The 19,477-nt window shown below is 42.0% G+C and overlaps 1 protein-coding gene across 5 annotated transcripts in view; it reads left to right on the top strand.

Moving 5' to 3' along the window:
• Nucleotides 1-19,477, top strand: part of SEMA6A (semaphorin 6A) — a 113,795-nt gene that overhangs the window by 36,774 nt on the left and 57,544 nt on the right. For all 5 annotated transcript variants that reach the window (XM_040579956.1, XM_040579953.1, XM_040579958.1 and 2 more), the window contains exons 2-3: nucleotides 14,222-14,359; nucleotides 17,039-17,156. In XM_040579956.1, coding sequence (XP_040435890.1) covers nucleotides 14,260-14,359; nucleotides 17,039-17,156 — 218 coding nt within the window. In that variant the 5' untranslated portion in view covers nucleotides 14,222-14,259. The remainder of the gene's footprint in view (nucleotides 1-14,221; nucleotides 14,360-17,038; nucleotides 17,157-19,477) is intronic.

Genomic DNA, 19,477 nt, shown 5'->3' with positions numbered 1-19,477 from the left:
AATTAGAACTGCTTTATTTCAGGCCTGCAATAAAAGACAGCATACCTTTTATCTGCATTTGAATTAGAAATACCTTGAAAGCAGCATATTGGAAATGAAAGTTTTTACAGAGTTTGTGAGTTGGTTCATGCAATTAATCCTACTTGAGAGAGATCTAGGCAGGATGACACTGTGGAGGATGTGTAGCGTAGCATTCTTGTCCTGCTGCGTTTGACCTTATGTATTTCTAAGCGTGGGCAGCAAGAGAAGAGACTGAAGTGGAAGTTGTGATGAAAAGATCTCTGTCCTCGCTTGTGTTTCCAGTCAGGCAAAATTCTTCTGGATGACTGCGTCCTGCCCTGGGGAGTGCAGAGCCAGGGTGATGTGCTTCATTCCTGGCAGTGGGAAACAGTTATCTTTGGCAGGTCAGGGGAGAGGAGGGTGCCTAGCTCTATCAACTGAAAAAGAGCATGGCAGTTGATCTGTTTCCGTGATGGAAGAAGAAGGAACATGCCTGGTGAGCTCCAGGAGGAAGCAGCTTGCTCGCCAGCTTCTTCATTGTCCAACACCTGGAAGAAAGCTACTACATCTCTCTATCCCAGTTTCTGCCTATAACACCAGCCTTCCGAGTTTACCAGCACTCAGCTAAGAGAAATTATGTCACAAGTCAATTTTATCAACATGTACATTAAGAGGTATATTCCAAGTTTAGTCATACTTTGATCATCAAGAGCTGGTTTTCTTTATTTATGTGAAGTACTAGCAATCTTCTTAAAGCTGTCCAAAAAAGGAGGGAAGGTACCATCTGTCCCCACAAGCTTGCAGCAGAAATAATTCTCAGCTTTTGGGGAGTGTAAGGGTGTGTGTAAGAGGAGTAATCTGTTCAGGTGTAAGGAAAGTCAGATCTGTTCTTGCATGAGGAAAGCCGAGCCCTCTTACAAGAGAGGGACCCTGTGTCTAGGTGCTGGAAAGGGAAGGGATCATGGGAAATTCCTTAGGATTCGAAAAGGAAGTATACAGTTATTTCTTATAACCTGTACCAGGGAGGCATTGGAATTTTTAGACTCAAAAACCAATTCCATTCTTTATAAAAGCACTTTATGGTAGAGCATTGACTGTCTGCAACTTTGTCTTGCTAGTCGTCTGTTTGTGTTGCCCCTCCTGACTGCCTGCTTCTCCATACAGACCCTGTGCAGGTTGTTTCTTCCTGTCTGGGGCAGTAAGTAATACTGTCAGGACACCAAGAAGAGAGAAGTATGGTAATTTGCTGAGGGGGAAGAATTAATTTCTACTCTGAATTAAGGAAGGGAGTTGTGATAGGCACCAACAGTCAATGAAGCAATCATAAATTATCAATGTATTTTGAATTTTGATTTCCCCCCCATTTTTTAAATGTGTGAGAACATACTCAATACTATTAATTAATTAATTAATTAATTAAATTGTTCTACATTTTTCGAGAGTGCCATTTGTTCTGTGGCTGGACATGTTTTGGACTCCACATGCAGTAAGCATAGGTTACTGGTGAGTGAACTAAATGAATGTGTTCCTCCTTTCTGGAAGTTTTGTGGGAGCATGGAGAAGCTCTGGGCTGTTTGTCCCACTGAGGCATCTCTATGGCTAGTGTCTAGAAAAAGGGATTGCTGACAACTATGAGATAAAGAAGATCATCAGGTAACAAGGTTCCTCAGAGCTTCCAGAAAAGACTTTGTAGGTTAAGTGCTTTCTTTTGAAGTTACATTTTTCCACAGAAGAGGGGAAATGCATGTCCTTGGGATCTCTTTGTTGTTGAAAGTCATTGAGAGAAGTCTTTTTCCAAAAAGCTGTTTAATTGAGCCAGCACAGACCATTTTGTAGGTGATATTGGTGTTGTTATTGAGGATACCAGAAATTATCAATATATATAGACATAGACACTGCAAAATTGACTTTTTCACAAGCACAGGTTAAATATAGGGGCATGCATGTGCAAAGAATAATCTCTTACTTAAATGTGATGTTTACCACAGAAGAATAATACCCATAAAAAGTCTCTTTTGAATTGCTCACAGGCAGATTTTAACAAGAAGAAATACAGTGCTGGATACAGCCAAGAGCGTCTAATTTGCTTACTCTAAGAAAGCAAGAATTCAAACCAAAAGGATTTCTTCTTTTAAAAGTTTAAGTATAACCTCAGATTTCACAGGACGTTTTGATGTGGTATTTACATTTCCTCACATTAGATGGGAGACTTTGCCCAAAAGCCATATAAAGTTGGCGGAATTTAACCGAGCCTTTATGTAAAGATTCCTGATAACTGAGTCTTTATGAGGATGAAAGTATTACATCCATACAGTTCTCTATAACTGGAAGGCTTATAAATAGGTAAAGCAATATCACCTGTCAGCTGATGCAGGTGGTATGAGCTGTAGAGCAGCTACAGGCCTTTCTGAAGTCCTGTGGGAATCTGTACTCCACAAACGAGCAGGTATCGGTGTCAGCATTTCCACTGGCATAAATAAAAACAACCCGACGCCCTTTAGTTGCAACTGCTAGCTGTGTGACTGTGCTGCAAGCTGGAGAGTCGCTGCTCAGTGGTGCGGGAAGCATGATCTGTGAGACATCGGTCATACATGTAAGCAAGGCTTGGTACGGGCTTGCTGCGCTGGAGTCCAGTTGAGAACATCACACTTTGATGCCAACCTGGACCTCTTCAGGCTTTTCTAGTGAGTTCAGCATTATCTGTGCATACAGCCTTCAGTCTCATTTAAAAGGAATTTGATTTTCAGGTCCAACGTCTTTTGTGCTTTTTTTTCTATTCTATCTGCTGTTGGCAGGAATTTGGGTCTTGGCTGTAGATCAGCTCCTGGCAGCTGATCAGCTGAAAGTCCACATTATTGAGGCCAACCCAAAGATAGAGGAAACTCTCTCTGCAGCATTTGATATAAATCACGTAAGCGGCAGAACTGCAGAGTAAGAAATAACAGCAGCAGTTTGCCAGCTATGTTGTCTTCTTCCTCCTGCACAGGATTTTCTGTTCTCAGGCAAGCTAGGAGGGATTCTTTTGGGTTCAAAAACACCTGGCAGACCTGTTAAAAACCTGTAACTTTGTGTGCCTACTCATCAAGCAGTCTTGCTGGAATCACAAGGATGCGCTCTGCGCTCAGCTGATGAACCATTGCTTTTCCTGCACCCGCCACCTTTAAAGAGTGAAGTTGCAGGGGATGGGGGAGAAAAGGAGGAGGTCTGGGAATACACCTTTGGTTGTCTCAGAAAGTCTTAGTATTTTGGTTAGAGCCAAACTTTCTTCAGTGAACTCCTGAGCAAGAATCTTCCTGTCCTGATACTGGTGGACGCTGTTTCTTTGGTGGGATGATGTCTGTGTTCTGTCTGTTCCACGCAGCATGTTTTTTTTTTTTTTCAATGCCACAAAATCAGTTGGAATACTAGTAATAATGTTTTCAGCATCATCTGTGTGCTGCTGCCATGAAAATGACTTCTTTTCCCATGTATCTCATTATTTGCAGTTGGAACCTGAATGCAGCCAATCATTCCTAAAATAGCCATAGGAAGGGCGAGCAATATAGAAATGTCTTTGTCTTGTTGCGGGGTTTTGGGCTGCGTAGCTGAGCCTGCCCTGGGTCAGGACCTGGAAACAGGCTACTGTCTCATCTGGGTGACAGTCTGGATTGTCTTTTGCAAAAACCCTGCACATGGTATCGAAAAGGCAGAGGGTATTTCCTGCAGAAGAGAATGACTTTTCCTTGCTCTACCAGTGAGCCAGAGAACGGATTAGAGGCTTTTCCTATTCGCAACGAAGCTCATCCATCATGCCCCATTCAGGCAGTCATACTCTGTGGGCTTGTTCTCTCTTGCTACACTGAACCTTTTTCTCCACAGCTTTTCCAAAGAAGTAAAGTACATAATAACAGAGCTATTGCTTTTGTAACTTGTACTACAGGCATTTGTCAATGCTGCTTTGACTTCCTTTTCTATGCTGCTCTAATTCCCTCATGCTGTGCTAAGAAGCAGGTGTGAACAAATGTGTAAGGATGCTTGTATTCTTCAGTATGTGGGTGAATGTGTGTCAGGAGAAGAGAGTAGTGTATTTATGTGGTGCAGGGGCTCATCTCTGTCTAACTGTAATCTCTTTTTTTTTGCTTTTTCTCACCCACACCACCTCAATTTTAAGTTTACCCTTGAAATCACATCAGATAGTTCAAGTTTCCTTTCAATAACAGACACCCAGTAATTAAAGTGATCTTGCAGTATTCTATTAATTACAGGAATTGTGATTTTTATATTCAGAGGTTAATTGATTATATCTGCATATAGCATTTTCCCTTAAATTGTATTACAGTAATTAACCTTATGTCCAGGTTAACACACAGTATCATTTGTCTCATCAGTATCCTGGAAGTAGGATTTTTCTTAGCTGTCTGTTGGCTTCTTGCATTGCCTTCTGTTTTCTTCGTAACCGTGAAGGGTGGAGTGAAGAGAAGAGTGAAAAATGCTGTGTTGGAGTATTGAGGTGATCCCTTTATACAAACGGCTGTCTTGAGGATAGAGTACTTTCTTTTATTAACTTGTTCATAAAGCTATTTGGATTATATAGAATGTAAAATTTGGGAATTTGTTGTGCATGAATCTAGGCAGAGCAAAGCTCAGAGTCTGCCACTTGCAGCTAGCAATTACTAGCAAACTGCAGGAACTGCATTATTGCAAGCATCATGCTCATCTCTGAGGAAAAGCATACTACATAGATTTTCTGACTCAAGAGTCAGATTTATTCTACTCAGGGTTTCCAAAAATACTAGCAAAAAACATCAGGCAACAACGAGTAATCATGAAAGATAAGAGAACTAGGAAATTTATCTAAAGTTTTAATAAAAAACCTTTCCTGTGATATCTGAGCCTTGTAAATTTGGGTGAATGTCTATGAGAGTATGGGCGTATGTGAGTGGATGATGTATGAGGGAGAGAGATGTGAGAGGAGGTGCGGAGAGACCATGCTCCCCGTTAATTTGATTGTTTTCTTGGCACTGGGAGTCTTCTGGGGTTCTTTCCCTACCTGCCTGTGCTTATCCACAGGCATTTTTAAAATTTCCCTCAGGGATTACATTTGTTATGTGGACGTTTTTCATTTTTGCAGTTATCTATTTAATGCTTTTCTGCAAGGTGCAGAGAAACCTCAGAAAACTGATTCCATAAACAGATTAGGGGCTAAAATTATGAATACATATTGAGAACTCTTCGCTTACCTGTATTTTTTATCTGTCAGGGACAAACATAACTTATCCTGATGAGTTTGCCTGACTTCCAGAGGGAAAAGCCTTACCCTTTTTCCTGCCTTAGGAGTCAGCTTGCCTGACCACAGTGTACCTGCATGCCCTCGTGCTGCGCAGCCGTCCCCAGCGTACAGTGCTGAGCTTTAGCCTGAGTTTTCCTGCTGCCATGACCGTTGCAGTGCGGAACAAGTGGTGGGCTCTCCAGAGGCAACTGTTGGGGTAAAGCACTTTTGGGCAGTATGACGTCCACAGCTAGAGTAATTAATACGTAAATGGTAATGTCTTATTCTTAGCATTTGCAGCATTACTGTGGGTTTCATTCACATTTTGGTGTTGGATCAAACCACTTCACACCAGAATTGACTGGTGCCTTTTGAAAAAATACTCTGAAAAAGCTTGCTGTTCCATTCAATGTAAATGAAGCCAGGTTAATAAGTCAATTTTAGCAAAAATGGATTTAGGGCCAGAACTGGCCAAATTGCACAAAAACTAAGCCACGTGCTCTGATTACTTGATAGCCGACTCAGAAGTGAGGATTTGCATCTCTCTACTGTTATATCACCTTACAAAATGGACAATTTTCCAATAAATGGGATAAATTTCCTGTAGAATACAGCCAGAGTTCATGCACTAAATGCAGGAGTGTTTCTTGCATTAACAAAAAGCAAAGGAGAATCATTTGTGGTTACACAGAGCTTTAAACATAGTGATACGTTTTATGGGATCCTAACTTTTTCTTCAGAGTTAACCTGTGCCCTTTTATATCGATCTGTTCTGTTATGCAGACGTAAGAGGACTGGAAATTAAGTTTTCATTCCTAGTTAGAGGCTGAAGAAGGGCTGCAATCCATTTAAGTATGTACCAGCAGTAAAAGTAAGCAAATGCTAAGTATCTGAGGGAGTCTGACCTGAAGAGCTGGCTGAGCTGTAGGGATTGTTTTAGGATTACTGCCTGATTCTAATGGTACATTTACAGCAAGCATGTGGCAGCTGAGACAATGTCCACAGGGCTGTATCAAACTTTTAATCAGTGACAATTGTCAGTATTGTATTGAAAACATATCTGGCTTCATGTTTCACCTTTGTTATCTAAAAGGAGAGGAAGACAAAGGGAGGCCACATTCCTTTCCTGATACAGCTTTGGGTCACCTGCAGCTACATAATTCTTATTCCATCCATCAGATGAGAGAATGGAAGGTCAGTTGACTGGCACTGATATTTCCCAGGCGAAGTGAGGGTTAGGGAGAGTAATGGTGTTGCTGGTAGTGTATCTGTTTTCTATTAAGCATGCTGAGATGAAACAGCAAAATATATATTAGAGATGGCATTCTCTTCTGTCAAAAGACAGTGATTGCTACATTTAGCTCTTAAATCAATTCAAAAGCTTGACAGAGGTTTGCTGAAGTCCCACAAATAATCAATAGAGCTATTTTTATCTGTTAAATGAGTGAGGCTTTTAAAAATAATAAAAGACATCTTTGTAATGACCGGCCAAGCTGTTCCAGAGTTAGGTCTGTTGCTCTGTGTGGTTGGGGGTGGTGAGTGAAAGAGGTTATTTAGGCATTGCCTTTGTTCCGTTCTTCAGGTTTATAACCCCAAAATAAAATTGCTAATGTTTCTGGCAGTCATCCTCCAGCCACAGATGGCTTTCCTCCCAGTTTTGGCAAGCCTGATTTCAGTATAAAACTGAGCAATTATTAGAAAGTGAAATATTGCATGATATAATACCACTACCGCCACCATCAACATCATGACAAATGGAGCGTTCATTGTTTCTGGTGCCATGTGAGAAAACTAGTGCCACTCCGTTACCCCTTCCTCTAAAATCTGTACCTTTGCCGCTGGTGGTGATACACAGACAGAGGGATAGAACAGAGCAGATGCTTTAGCAAGGAACTGTGGCCATTTTCTCATTTGTGTTGGCTCTGTATTTCAATGCAAATATCACTGAACAGGTGGCTGATGAGGCCCCAGTGGACTGTTTACAGTAAAGGTTACAACCAAAATCGATAGGCCTGCGATGCTTCTAATTCCATCTGGGAGATGTTCATCTTCCATCTGACTGTTCCCTCTCTGAACAGCAGCATCCTATTAACGCTGCAGTCATCGGGGATGTCTCACTCGGGTCAGCAGAAGGTTTCTCCTACTTAGGCCTCCATTTGTTCTTTACATTTTCTTTATGCACTGCACTGGATGGAGCAGTAACGTTGATCTTGACAAGACAGGTTGCCAGCATTAAGCATGCTGAGTTTTGCCTACTGACTTGACACCTGCTACTACCGTTCAGCAGGCCGAGGCTCATCGCTGCTGCCTGGGGGTTGTCCAAATCTTTTCAGCTTATCGCTTACTGAAGCAAGAGCTGGTGATGTTACTTATCATAGCTGACATTATTGTGCATGATGTATGGCCTTGTAAAGTTGCAAATGAGGGGAGAGGAAAGGTGGTAAGAACTCATGTTTGCACAGACCTGAACAAAATGAGCAAGTACCCCTGGAACTTGCATGAAGACTACTTTGTATTTTGGCTGAAATTTTATTTCAGATGTGCATTTTGCACGTCTTAGTGGGAAGATCCGCATGATCCAGGTATCTTTGTTTCACCAAACTGGTAATGAAGTTTGTATTACTCTTTTTAATGAAGGTAGATGCTGCTGCTTGCTATACGAGGCAAAATCGCTCTCATCGGTGTCATTCCCTTGAGCCTAATTGTCACATCTGGCGTGCAGCCCACAGCAGCTGGGCAGTGAGTAAGCAGTACTGAATCTAATTAAAATGGTAGTAAAGCATGTATATCAGAGGGCACCCATGCATTCCTGTTACAGTCAGGTAGAATTTTTTTATATGCACAAAAGATGAGAGAGAGTGTGCTTTGTGGACATAATTCAGGGTCAACAGGGATGCCAGACAGTTGAGGGCTTCCCTTGGCCGCTGCCTCCCTCCCCTTAAAAGCATTCAGGAGCAACCCCTTCATATCGCATGATCGAAAGGAGTACAGGTAGGTCATTACCCCCATGCATTCGTGCACCAGCCTCTCTGGCTTAAGGGCCAGCTACCTAGAGTGCTAGAGTGCTTTTTTGGCCACATGAAATGAATGGCCAGCTGTAGAGACAACAGGAGCAGGACAGGAGAGGAAAGACAAATGGTAGCTGCACCATCAGTCACAAAAAGATGTTGGGAGGTTGGTAGTGGTGATGGGCACAGAGCTGGCATTAAGTCTCTGTGGCCACCTGCACCACCATTCAGGTGACTGAGCAGCAATTGTTAGAGAAAGGACAACATGAGCAAAAAAGCTGGCTGTCCTGGGCACGGTCCTGCCACATGCCAATTCAGTTGTAATGTCTGGCACTCCATGCTGTGTCTTGCTGATAGCTACTTGTGTCTCCTCTCCCTTGAGCTCCCCGAGCACCCGCTGAGCTTCTGTTCACTCACACCTGTCTGATCCCCTTGGCACCACTCAGCCCGGGCATTTTGCATGATCACTTCTGCTGCCAGGTGCAGCCTGTGGGGTGGCTGATCAGCAGCGAGCCCACCACCCAGACAGGCATAGACAAAGGATGCTCTCCTGAACAGCTCTGCTGTGCCGGCCTAACTTTCCTTGTTTTCTGGAAGCTGCTGCCTGCAGGTTGTATTCCTCTCTTTTTGTTGTTGCATTATTCCTAATTCCTTCCTCTGACTTGCACAGAACTCTTGTCTTTCACTTTCTAGGAACTGTGAATTTAAGGGGGTAAATAGCAGTAACAGCGTCTTCCGCTCAGAGATTTCCAGAGGCTTAGTCAAAGGAGATGAAGGATGCTTGCCAGCATCGCATGGTAAATCTGTACCATAGCAGGGAACAGCAGTAAGGTCAGCCGACTGGTTTGTGCGCTCTGCCTTCAGCGTGGCAAAGCATCTGCTGTGAAGATCAATACATGCTTTTTTTATGTATGGGTGGATAAATCTTGCTCTGTAAGTCTCTTTTGACGAGACACTGAAGTAGGACTTGGGTTTCTGATTCACTTGCATGCCTTTAAAGCTCTTACCACAGGAGGATCTCAGATCTTTTTGTTACCTCTGTTATGCAACTCCTCAGTTTCTTCCCTGCTTTTTTACGGTCCTTTTGTTTTTCCCAGGGTAAGGCATGCTGAACGTGGTGAGAAGGGCTATTTGCTTAGTATTTCCAGGATCAGTTCACAGAGGCAGCTACTTTTCTGGTCGTGCATTTTTCCATATGCAGTAGTTCAAATTCATCTGGATCCAGTTTTTAGTTTCCTCACTGTGGTTAAATGCTGTTCCTCTTACTAGACTTACTGTCTTTTGGAGGGGTAAGTTATTTCTACGTTTGTAGAAACAAAAGATTTTGTTTCGGGCAGTCCATGGTTTTTATGGCCGTTAGGTTTTGTGGTCTTGCCTCATGCATAACACAGACCATTGAATTTTGTCTGGTAAATTCTCACATTAAGTTTAGTAATTTGTGGATCGAAGTGCAGCTGTCGCGTATGAACACAACCCATCATGTTATAAAGAAGGTTTGTAATAAATGAATACAACAAGATCTGTCCATTACTGAGCAGGCTTACCGTGCCATGGGAAAATTCTGATATGGTTACATACGTTGATTTTACTTGGAGTTACACTGAGATTGGCTGAATGTGCAGTGAGGCCAAAGCAACAGGGTGGGAGGTTTTCTAACATGGAAGAGCATCCCTTTCAGTAGTTACTTATAGATGTGTCTACTCAGTCATTGCTTTTACTGTTGAATTTTCAAGATCAAATCTGGCCTTACATTTTTATGGCATTTACTAGGAAGTTAGCTCTTCCACTGAGGATTTTTCATGTGATTTGTATAACCTTCCTGGAACTTACAAGCTATAGATACAATAAGCTGGTTAATAGGTTATTATGGCAGCAGCCATGTAATCATTCTTTAATGAAGCATCTATTCTATATGCATTTCCACCTAGACTGTTGTTCATGAAATGCTAAAAAAAACAGACAGCAAAAAGCAGAGCTCATCATGGTGGCTTCTTGTTGGCTCAGATAGCCATGGACAGCTATAGTGGAGGGCACTTGGCATAGAAAAATCAGACTTTTTTCCTTTATTTGGAATTACTTTCTCAGCTTCAGAAACTCTTTCATGACAGCAGCGTGATTTTTACAAAATTAAATGCCTCTTTGTCAAGCATTTATGTGTGTGGGGGGCTATATGTATGTGTATATGAATATATGTATTTGTGTGGATATGTATATATAGGCTTTGAGTGAGTAAATATAATAGTAACAACAAATATTTTGCAGTAGTATCCATATGCCCCACTTATCCAATGTTCACCTTTGGGCTGCAGTGTTGAACAGAAAAAATTATTCCTTCTAGGAAGGCAAAACTTTGATTTCTATATATGGTAAAATATCATATGGTTTATTTATACTTAATCATAATATGACAAAAAGGAAGGAACACAGAAGTAACCAGAACAAATTATCTTATATAGGTATTTGAAAGAGAATCAACTTCAGAAAGAAGAAGCAGAGCACCAAAGCATCTTGCATAAAGCTGTATTTGCATTGGGTTTAGACATGCAAGAAGCAGCAGATTAGTTAGGTGGTTTCTGAAGCCTGGAAGAAATCAGATCTATTCCACCAGCTCAATGGCTCCAAGTCATTGCATTAGACAAATAAGATTATAAACCATGCTCTTAAACGTTTGCGGGATTGTATTTTATTAGCAAGTGTAATAAAAGAACACCACCAAAACTCACTCTTCTCTCTGGTGGCAACACTAGCTTCCTTCAACAGGAGCGGTAATCATTTTTTGAACATGGAGAACTGGAGTTCCCAGAGCCAGTTCTCTCTCAACCTGTATGACTTAATGCAGGCCAGATTGAACTGAAGATCTCTCCATTGATGTTTGCAAAACTTTTATTTGGAAACAGTGCCTATACTTGCCCGGCATCACTGTCTAGCTACTCATGCTTCATCAGACACTGCCTTCACAAGCACTTTTGATTGGAAGTAGTTTCAGCACAGTTGCAAGTGAGAACATTTGCATCACTCCCAGGAGCCCAAGAAGAGCCGAGTATTTGCTGAAAAGGAAATTTGTACTAAAAATGTGACCTTCTTGAATCAGCACTTTTCTGAAATCGCACTGAAACAGTATAGCATTTTCCACTGTTGTAAGAACAGCAGAAGTAACATTATGTTTGTATAATTACCTCCTAGTAAAAAGCTGCCTTTGGATGCAACTTGAGTCCTTCTCGATGTTGCTTTATTGGCACAGGCATTGATACAGATATGCAGTCCCCTTGAATCATTGACAGATCAAAGCGGACATTTTGCATATACTTTGTATGAATTCAAACAACTATGTTAGTACTAAAGCAACAGAGAATTATGCTTTTTTTCCTCTCCTCTCCCTCTTTTCTTCCCCAGAAGCAACCCCTAAGAACGAGAGAATTTCATATAGTTAAAAACTTACTAATCTAGTCTTTGTTAGAAGGCAGTGTATCAGTTCATTTGTCGGCTAATTCTCTTCAGGTGAAAGAAAAAAGATACGGCCCGATAACATACATAAAATGACAAAGTAAATGTGCTGGGCATTATTCATTTTCCTGGAAGCTGTCTCCCGTGGAGGGGCAGTACACATCTGCATGAGGAGTAGGGAACGATGGTGCAGAATCACCCATCAGAAAAGTGTTTCAAGGTCTAAAATGGAGTGGCATCGATATGTCTGCAGTACCATAATGTACTCATAGCACACCGCCTTGTTAAACAGTGGATGATGTGCTGATAGGGAGTAACAGAAAGCAGCTATTCTTACGCTCCAGAGTCTCCTTGTGAGCCAAGTGGTTTGAGTTGTCAGCCTGCCTACTGATACTGTGGATGAATACAGTTTCAGTAGAAGAACTGAATTGCTTGATAAGTTCTTCCTGTTAAACTGTTGCTCCTCATAATATGTTTCAGAAAGACTTCTGCATCGGACTGTAACAAGAAGGGAAGAATTTCAATCTACTTGTGCGTTAAGATAAGGCACTTTGTTTTGTCACACTGCAGTGCACTTAGAGGGGCAAAATTTTTAAAGTGGCAAAATTACGTTTTAAAAAATTGCATAGAGAGAAAGGAATTAACCCCTTTAATGTGTATATCTCACTTTTAATTCAAACCTTTTAAGGGAAACTATTTCCAAGTATTATGTTAATTTCTTCCTGCTTATTTCTAGTTTGGGCATTTCTAAGGTCCCCAAATGATGTTTTTTCACTGGGCATGGAAACAAACAGAAAGAAACAGTTCCTGCCCCAGAGAGCTAACAGTGAAGAGGAAATGTAAGAGCTGATTAAAGAGACAAATGGAGGAAACAGGTAAAGAAAGTATCTGCAGGCTGTCAGTAATCGTACACAGCTATCAGCCTAACCAGTGCTAGATGGAAATGCTTCTCTTGGGGCTTCTGCATACTGTCTTCTAGTATGCATTGTTACATAAGGTATAATAGACAGACAGTGTATGCATTGTGTTGCATTTATTCTTGCTGTTATTATCCTTTGCCATCCGTCTGACACTTTGTTCAGATAAGGTGTCAGTCATTGCCTGACATTAGATTTTATCTCGTCTCAGTCTAACTCTGTCTCTCAGTTATTTTGTTAATAGAAATAGAGAATCAGCCAAATTTCCAATTTGTGTGTTTGAGTAATAATAGGCAAATACAGAATATAATAAATCATTAGCCCTTATGGACTGTATCACCTTGCAACAGAGTCCCTATTCCAATCCAGTTATAGGAGCTGAAATTTTATTTGAAAGCAAATATATGATAAAGCAAATTAATTATTGTGACATTTTTCAGTTGGGTAAAAGATGAAGAATCAGCTGTGTCTGTGAAATTACAAATGAAAATGGAACACTCGAGATTTGTTAATGCTTTTTTTGGCATCGAGAAAGGAGACATAGGTATCTAATATTAAATGGTGTTGCAGAAGGGCAAGTTAGCACTTTGTTTGCCAAATTAAGTTTCAAAGACTATGTAGGTTATGAAGTTTGACTTTCTGCCCGTAAATCTTGAATGACTGACAGACTACTGTAAAACAGCTTTGTTCAAAAGGAACAGGCATCAAAGGTTTGAAACTCTGGAAGGGATGAAAAGAAAACCCCACTTTTACACTGATTTCCCCTGCAGATCAATGTCTCTGTGAAATTTGCCTGGGAATTATGAGCTATTTACTGTATTATGTGCTGTTTTCTTTCACTGTATCCAAAGGCCCCTGTGGTTCCTTTTATCTTCAAGATTTAGGGATATTTTTGTACATGAGATGTGAATGAGTGAATACGTCAGTGGAACACAGGGAAAAAAATGCTGGGTTTAGACAGTTCTGTTCTCCCTTATTTTATTGAATGTTGGAGTATTGGGTTTATGGCACCTAAATTTAAGGGTACATATTTTTATGGTAGAGCCCAATGACATGTTCTGCACGCTCTGTCAAGCTCTCTCAGTGTTTCTTCACTTGATTCACAACTCTGCAGGGCATGAATCAGTCTCATAGTATAACACTTAATCTCTTTTTAACCAGAATAATCTAGTGTGGGTTGGTGTTTTTTGTGGGTTTTTTTTTTTATTTATGGTGTGTGTCATCATGTCATCATCTAATTATGTAAACCAAAAAAGGGGGAAACAAAATATTTCCTGGAAAACTCCTGTCAGCTGTCAATCAGTACAGGAGATGAAGTTTCTTTATTGCATATAAGCAGCTGATGCAGAAGAGTCTTTGCAACTTGCAGATACTTAAGTCTATCTCCAAGCAAGTGGTGGCACTGCTGGGGTCATGGGCTGAAGGGAAGCTGGCCTGGTAGCGCAGTTTTTGCTTAGAAACATGACATACCTCCTCAGGTGCAATGAGAGGCTTGAGGAGAAGGAAAGCTCCCTCTGCTTTCATTGGCTTTTTTTAGCTTTCTGTATGCAGTGTTTGGAACTGAATTGACAGAAGGCGCTTCAGCTCTTCTTTGTCTTCCACAGGGTGAAGTGAAGAAGTGAAGCCTCCCAGGTGAACTACTATGAGGTCAGAAGCCTTGCTGCTATATTTCACACTGCTACACTTTGCTGGGGCTGGTTTCCCAGAAGATTCTGAGCCAATCAGTATTTCGCATGGCAACTGTAAGTATAAGAGGCCAGAGGCCTTCATTTGACTAATACTGAGCAGGGGACTTCAAGTCAGCAGTGTTTTGTTGCAGTTGCAATGACTTAAGTATTTTTTCTTGATGTCTCCCAGGTCAGCCAATTTACGTTCTCAGATACCAATACAGGAATACAACTTTTTCACATTGACTTATGGCTGCTGGTTGGTAAACTGCTTGATCTTCCAAAACCATAGCCTTTCTCCTCAAACAGAGACACTTCAGTAGCATAATCAAACCAAATACCTTACTCTGTCCAGCAGCAAAAGGGGGAAGACTTTTCCCTCTCCTTGCCCGTAATGAAAGTGGCCCTCACCTGACTTGCAAAAATGTAGTTCTGGATGATCAGTGAGGCATCTCAGAGTATCAAGCATAGCACACTAATGTAACTGAACTCTGAAAACATAATCTGTTGATCTAATATAAATAATTGAATTTCTTTAAGCTCTGATGGATTCTGCTTTAGCATTAGGCATTCTTTGCTAAGCTGGAAGCGTGCTAAAAAACAAATCAAAACACAGAATCTTTTGTAACAGAATGGCTCTTCTTTCTTACCAGCATTAAGTGGCAAACTCCAAAATCTAGGGTAGCACAGACAGCTGCAAATCAGTATTGAGATTTGCTGGCTGAACAGGTGGAGAGCTTTCTGTGCATTTCGCCGTGCAAGTCAGGCTTAGCATAACTAATTCTTTCACATTTACCTCAGCTCAATTACGATTAGTGCAAAGGAAAGTTTTCCAAAGTCCCAAAGGTTCAGATGTTTAAAAGGAAGTCTTTAGTGCCTGGGTCTCTAAAAGCATGCTAAGGAGTAGCATGTCAGCAATGAGTAGGCTTATGTTTAAGCCTGCTTTGCTCCAGGAATTTGATTTTAAAATGAATCTCTTGATTGTCCTTGCTCACTGTGATTTGGGGTCTCCTTGGCACCCATAAACTTGTCTGCCTTGGGTAACACCAAGCTGAAGAACCGACTTCAGGGGCACACTGGACGTGCTCCAAATGCTAATAGGCATCTGAGGTACAGTAAGAGGACAGAACTGCACTGACACAAACCTTGCTGAAGCATGTCTGGTGTGACCGCTGGGTCTTTAGCATCAACATTTTCACCTTCCAGAAGAGCTAATCATCCTTGCCAATGCGGATATAGGCAATCTTGATCCTTTTGGAGAACATGGGATAACTTTTTCCTCTGCGGCATGGCATGCTGAAATGCATGTGAATGTGCAGGCCCCTAGCTAATGCTAGATCCATGAGTTACAGAGGAAATGATACCAGACAGAGAACAGCCTGATGGTAAACTTGGCATTTTGCATGTAGGACTTGGTCAGAAGGATTACACTGCTGAAAGTAAATCCTGCCTGGGCTGTTTTAATTTGTTTCTTCAAAAGTTCTCAGCGTCTGGTTTGCAGGGAAGTTCCTGTTCCTATGCAGTTTTATCACCAGGCTTTCTGACACATGGCATTTTCAGGTGCTTTGCTGAAGCCATGCTATGAATCAGTCCTTTGACCACGCTTAACAGGGAAAATACTTTTGGAGAATAGCTGAAAACACAAAAGCAGTACGTGAGTTTCTGAAGAAACAGACTCTCTCAAACAGCTCCAGGTTTCTGGGAAAGCTTATTGATGGGGAAGAAGGTCAGGCATAGCTAGATGCTAGGCAGCTCCATATAACATGCACATGCAGCAGGTCTGCATTGATGATGGTTTTGTCAGAGGTATCTCCTCCTCCTGTCTTCTAACTCTAACTTTGTTTACTTAACTAGCTCCCCAGTTTGTGCATCTGTATGTCATGACCACATATACATATGAAGTCTAAGAACAAGGTGGCCCTTGGTCAGAAGTGTTCACTGTCATTATAGTTTGTACACACAGGTCATCTGAAGAGCAGCAGCACACCCTGTGTATACTGAGGTCTCACAAAAAAAAAAAAAGGGAATAGAATGAATAAGTGCTTTTCCTGACTGATAGAGCTGGGGGGGAAAGCTGACTTGTTGATAGCATAAGCTCAGTACAGGGCTTCCAGTCAGTATTGTTGTCCAGTTGCCAGAAGAACTGGAGTAACAGACTGGTTGCCAAAATAATACGCAGTGATTCCATTTTATAAGATGCAAATGGTGGTTTCCCACCACTTCTCAGAAATCCCCACAGCTGTTCTATGACTGTAGTCCAGTCCTGTAGGAGACCCAGCGAGCTGGCAGTTTGAACCAAGGAGAGCCAAGTCTTTTGCTTTAACCAGTAGTCTAGCCATTGTCGTGATTGATGGGCCACTGTGAAACAGCTTTGTCCTGCTAGACACACTTTGGCAGCCAGGAGCGGGCATTTAAGCTCTGCAAGCAGTGGAAGAAAAACTGTGAGAAAGTGCTGTGTACCTGTGTGCCAAGAGCTCCAGAACAGCTTTACTCTTGAAAAAAAACTCACAGTTTTTGTCTTCTATATCGGTGATGGCTTTCTGCTTTGCAGCTGCAAAGACTGTAACCTTGAAGAACCTTCCAGCGCTCTGTGCTCATGCCTTCCAACCCCTAGGCTGTGCTGCTGGGGCAGAACAGAAACCACAGATTTTGGCCATAGCTGGGCCCCAGGATGCTCCATGTTAATTAACACCGTTTCTGTGTTTCTCTGTTTGTGATTCTCTTCTGACCCTGTCTTTTTTTCCCTTTGCACAGATACAAGACAGTATCCGGTGTTTGTGGGTCACAAACCAGGGCGGAACACTACGCAGAGGCACCGGCTGGATATCCAGCTGGTCATGGTCATGAACAGGACCCTCTACGTTGCTGCTAGGTCAGTAGTTCCCTACTTTGCCACTCTTCCTTTGCTTCTTTCAGAGAAGGGAGGAGAAGGCAAGGAATATTCTGAGTTGCTTTCTGCTGGACACATTATATTTAAGTTTTTCTCACACGTAGAGAGAGCTTTGCAGCCTGTTAGTAAGACATATTGGAAGCCTTGTTGGTTGATAACTAAGGTTCAGTTTTGCAAGGTGCTGAGCCAGTCCTTTCAGGACTGTACACCTCTGCCTCCCTTTGAAGTCCAGCAACAGGCAAGTTGCCAGAGAAATTGTTTAGTCCCACAGAGGAAGGAGTCCATCCTCATCCTGTATTTTGTTTGTACACAACATTTACAAGATATTTTAGGGAATGATTCTTCTGGTGCACAAATGCATGTTCAGATAGGAGTTATTAAACTGTAACATTGCTGATTTAGGCATGTTTTTAGTATCTTAAGACAAAAACCAGGCAAATGTTTCCTGCTGTTCTTTTGATGTACTCAGCAAGGTTAAGTGAATTTGGTGTCTGGATGTTTTTTTGGAAAGCTATACTGTGCAAATACAAGCATATGCTTTCTTATAAAAATTGCATATAGAGCCACCCATTCAGTTTGCATAGCTCAGCATGGCACCATCAGCTTCAGTGGAGCTACACCAATTCATACAGCTGCCAGCCTGGCACAGATCAGACATTAACACTTCCTCTCCCTGCCTGTTGTTAGCAAAGGAGACTGATGATCATAGGCTGGGGATTGGCTGATGGGTGCAGGATGAACGCAGGAAGGGTCCATGTTAGCAAGGGTGGGTAGTCCAGTTTAGGAGCTCTTGGACCCGGATCCTGTTTGGGACCTGCCCGCAAGTTGCCCCTCTGGTAGCAGCTTGTTTCCTACCTGTTCTCTGATCCTCCTCCATTGGGGAAATATGCACCCTTCTGTGTGTGCCACAGAGAGCCAAGCTGTTGGTGCAGATGGGAGAGGTGGTGAGTGGGATGGCCAGGAGGTGAGAAGGAACAGCTGCTGAACAGGCAGCCTCTTAGCACCAGCCCTGTCCTCAAAGCCCTTTGTGGCCTCCAGAGCTGCCTGGCTTTCTTCTCAAACAGCCACTCCCTGTCTTCTGAGTGGTCGGACGCGTCCTGTGGTGGAGATCTGCCTGTCGATTTCCACTCAGCACCAAGTAATTAGTTGGTGACTCTGGCAGAGTCACTGAGTGCTGCTTTTACATAGTCATGTCACTGGCTGCTAGAAGGCCACATTCTAGCTGTTCCTCTACACAGGCATTGCAGCTGTACCAGCCAAGTGCAGCTTCTTTGGGCTTCTCGTATATGCCAGTTTGTACGGGGTCTGGGTGGCAGGGCTGTAGGTTCTCACTCATGCCAAGCCCTTGCATCATGTCTGGGCAAAGAGCATGCGTCCTTCCATGGGAGCCACGGTTGCATTGGTCATCGGGCACAAAGAGCAGGCATCCCCGCAGCAAGGCCTCCCTGTGCTTTGCCTGAGCTCGGGGATTAGTATTTTTGCTGCATTTAGTGTGATAATGAATAGGGTGGGGGAGCAGACTAAAGGGGTTTGAAAAGTAGTGGCAGGATTTCCTCCTTTTCATGGCTGAATTCCCTTTGCTTTCCTTATTTGTTTTCCTTTAAATTAGGAAATCATTTGCAGTGAGAAGGTGGTAAATCCGCTTTGCGGATTTTTGCTCTGCTGTATTCATAGTTTGTTCCCAGACTGAGATTGACGCAATTAGACTGTCACAGTGCCCAAGCAACTGGCATTACAGCAGGAAAAGCCAGTGAAACATTTTGGGATATGAAGCCACTGTGCGCACAAATTGTATAAAGAATGCTGATATTTGTAGGATAGTATGTGTGCTGGTGTGTGAATATGCATTCTTACATATTATGTGGCTATATATTTGTATGGAACAGTTTACTACAGTGAGAGTGCTTATATACTCCTAGGGTCTTGTGACCTGCAAAAAGAATAAAGACCTGTCCTGTTTTGTACTTACACAAGCACAAAAAAATCTTCTTAAACTCTCTGACATATTCTTTCCACCCCTGCACACGTTACTGAATAAAACCCCTGCTGGGCTAAGAAGTCCATGTGATATAAGTTAAAATTCAAAGGTAATTTTTATCTTTAAGTAATGAACTTCAGAAAATGAGTCATCCTTTGATAACTAGTGTGAATGAAATTTTGTAATTGCAATACCACATCTCCTTGAGAAGTAGTAGTAAATCTAGAGACTGAAGCAAATGTGTACACAATCAAAAGTGTTTCTCAAAGAGTTTTGAAGCAAGATTCATTCAAAACTGTAGCTAACATATATTCCTTGGCTATCA

The sequence above is a fragment of the Falco naumanni genome, chromosome Z (assembly GCF_017639655.2).
Source record: "Falco naumanni isolate bFalNau1 chromosome Z, bFalNau1.pat, whole genome shotgun sequence".
Taxonomy (NCBI): Eukaryota; Metazoa; Chordata; class Aves; order Falconiformes; family Falconidae; genus Falco; species Falco naumanni.
The sequence above is the reverse complement of the archived record's forward strand: the minus strand, read 5'-3'. Positions and strand labels throughout refer to the sequence as shown.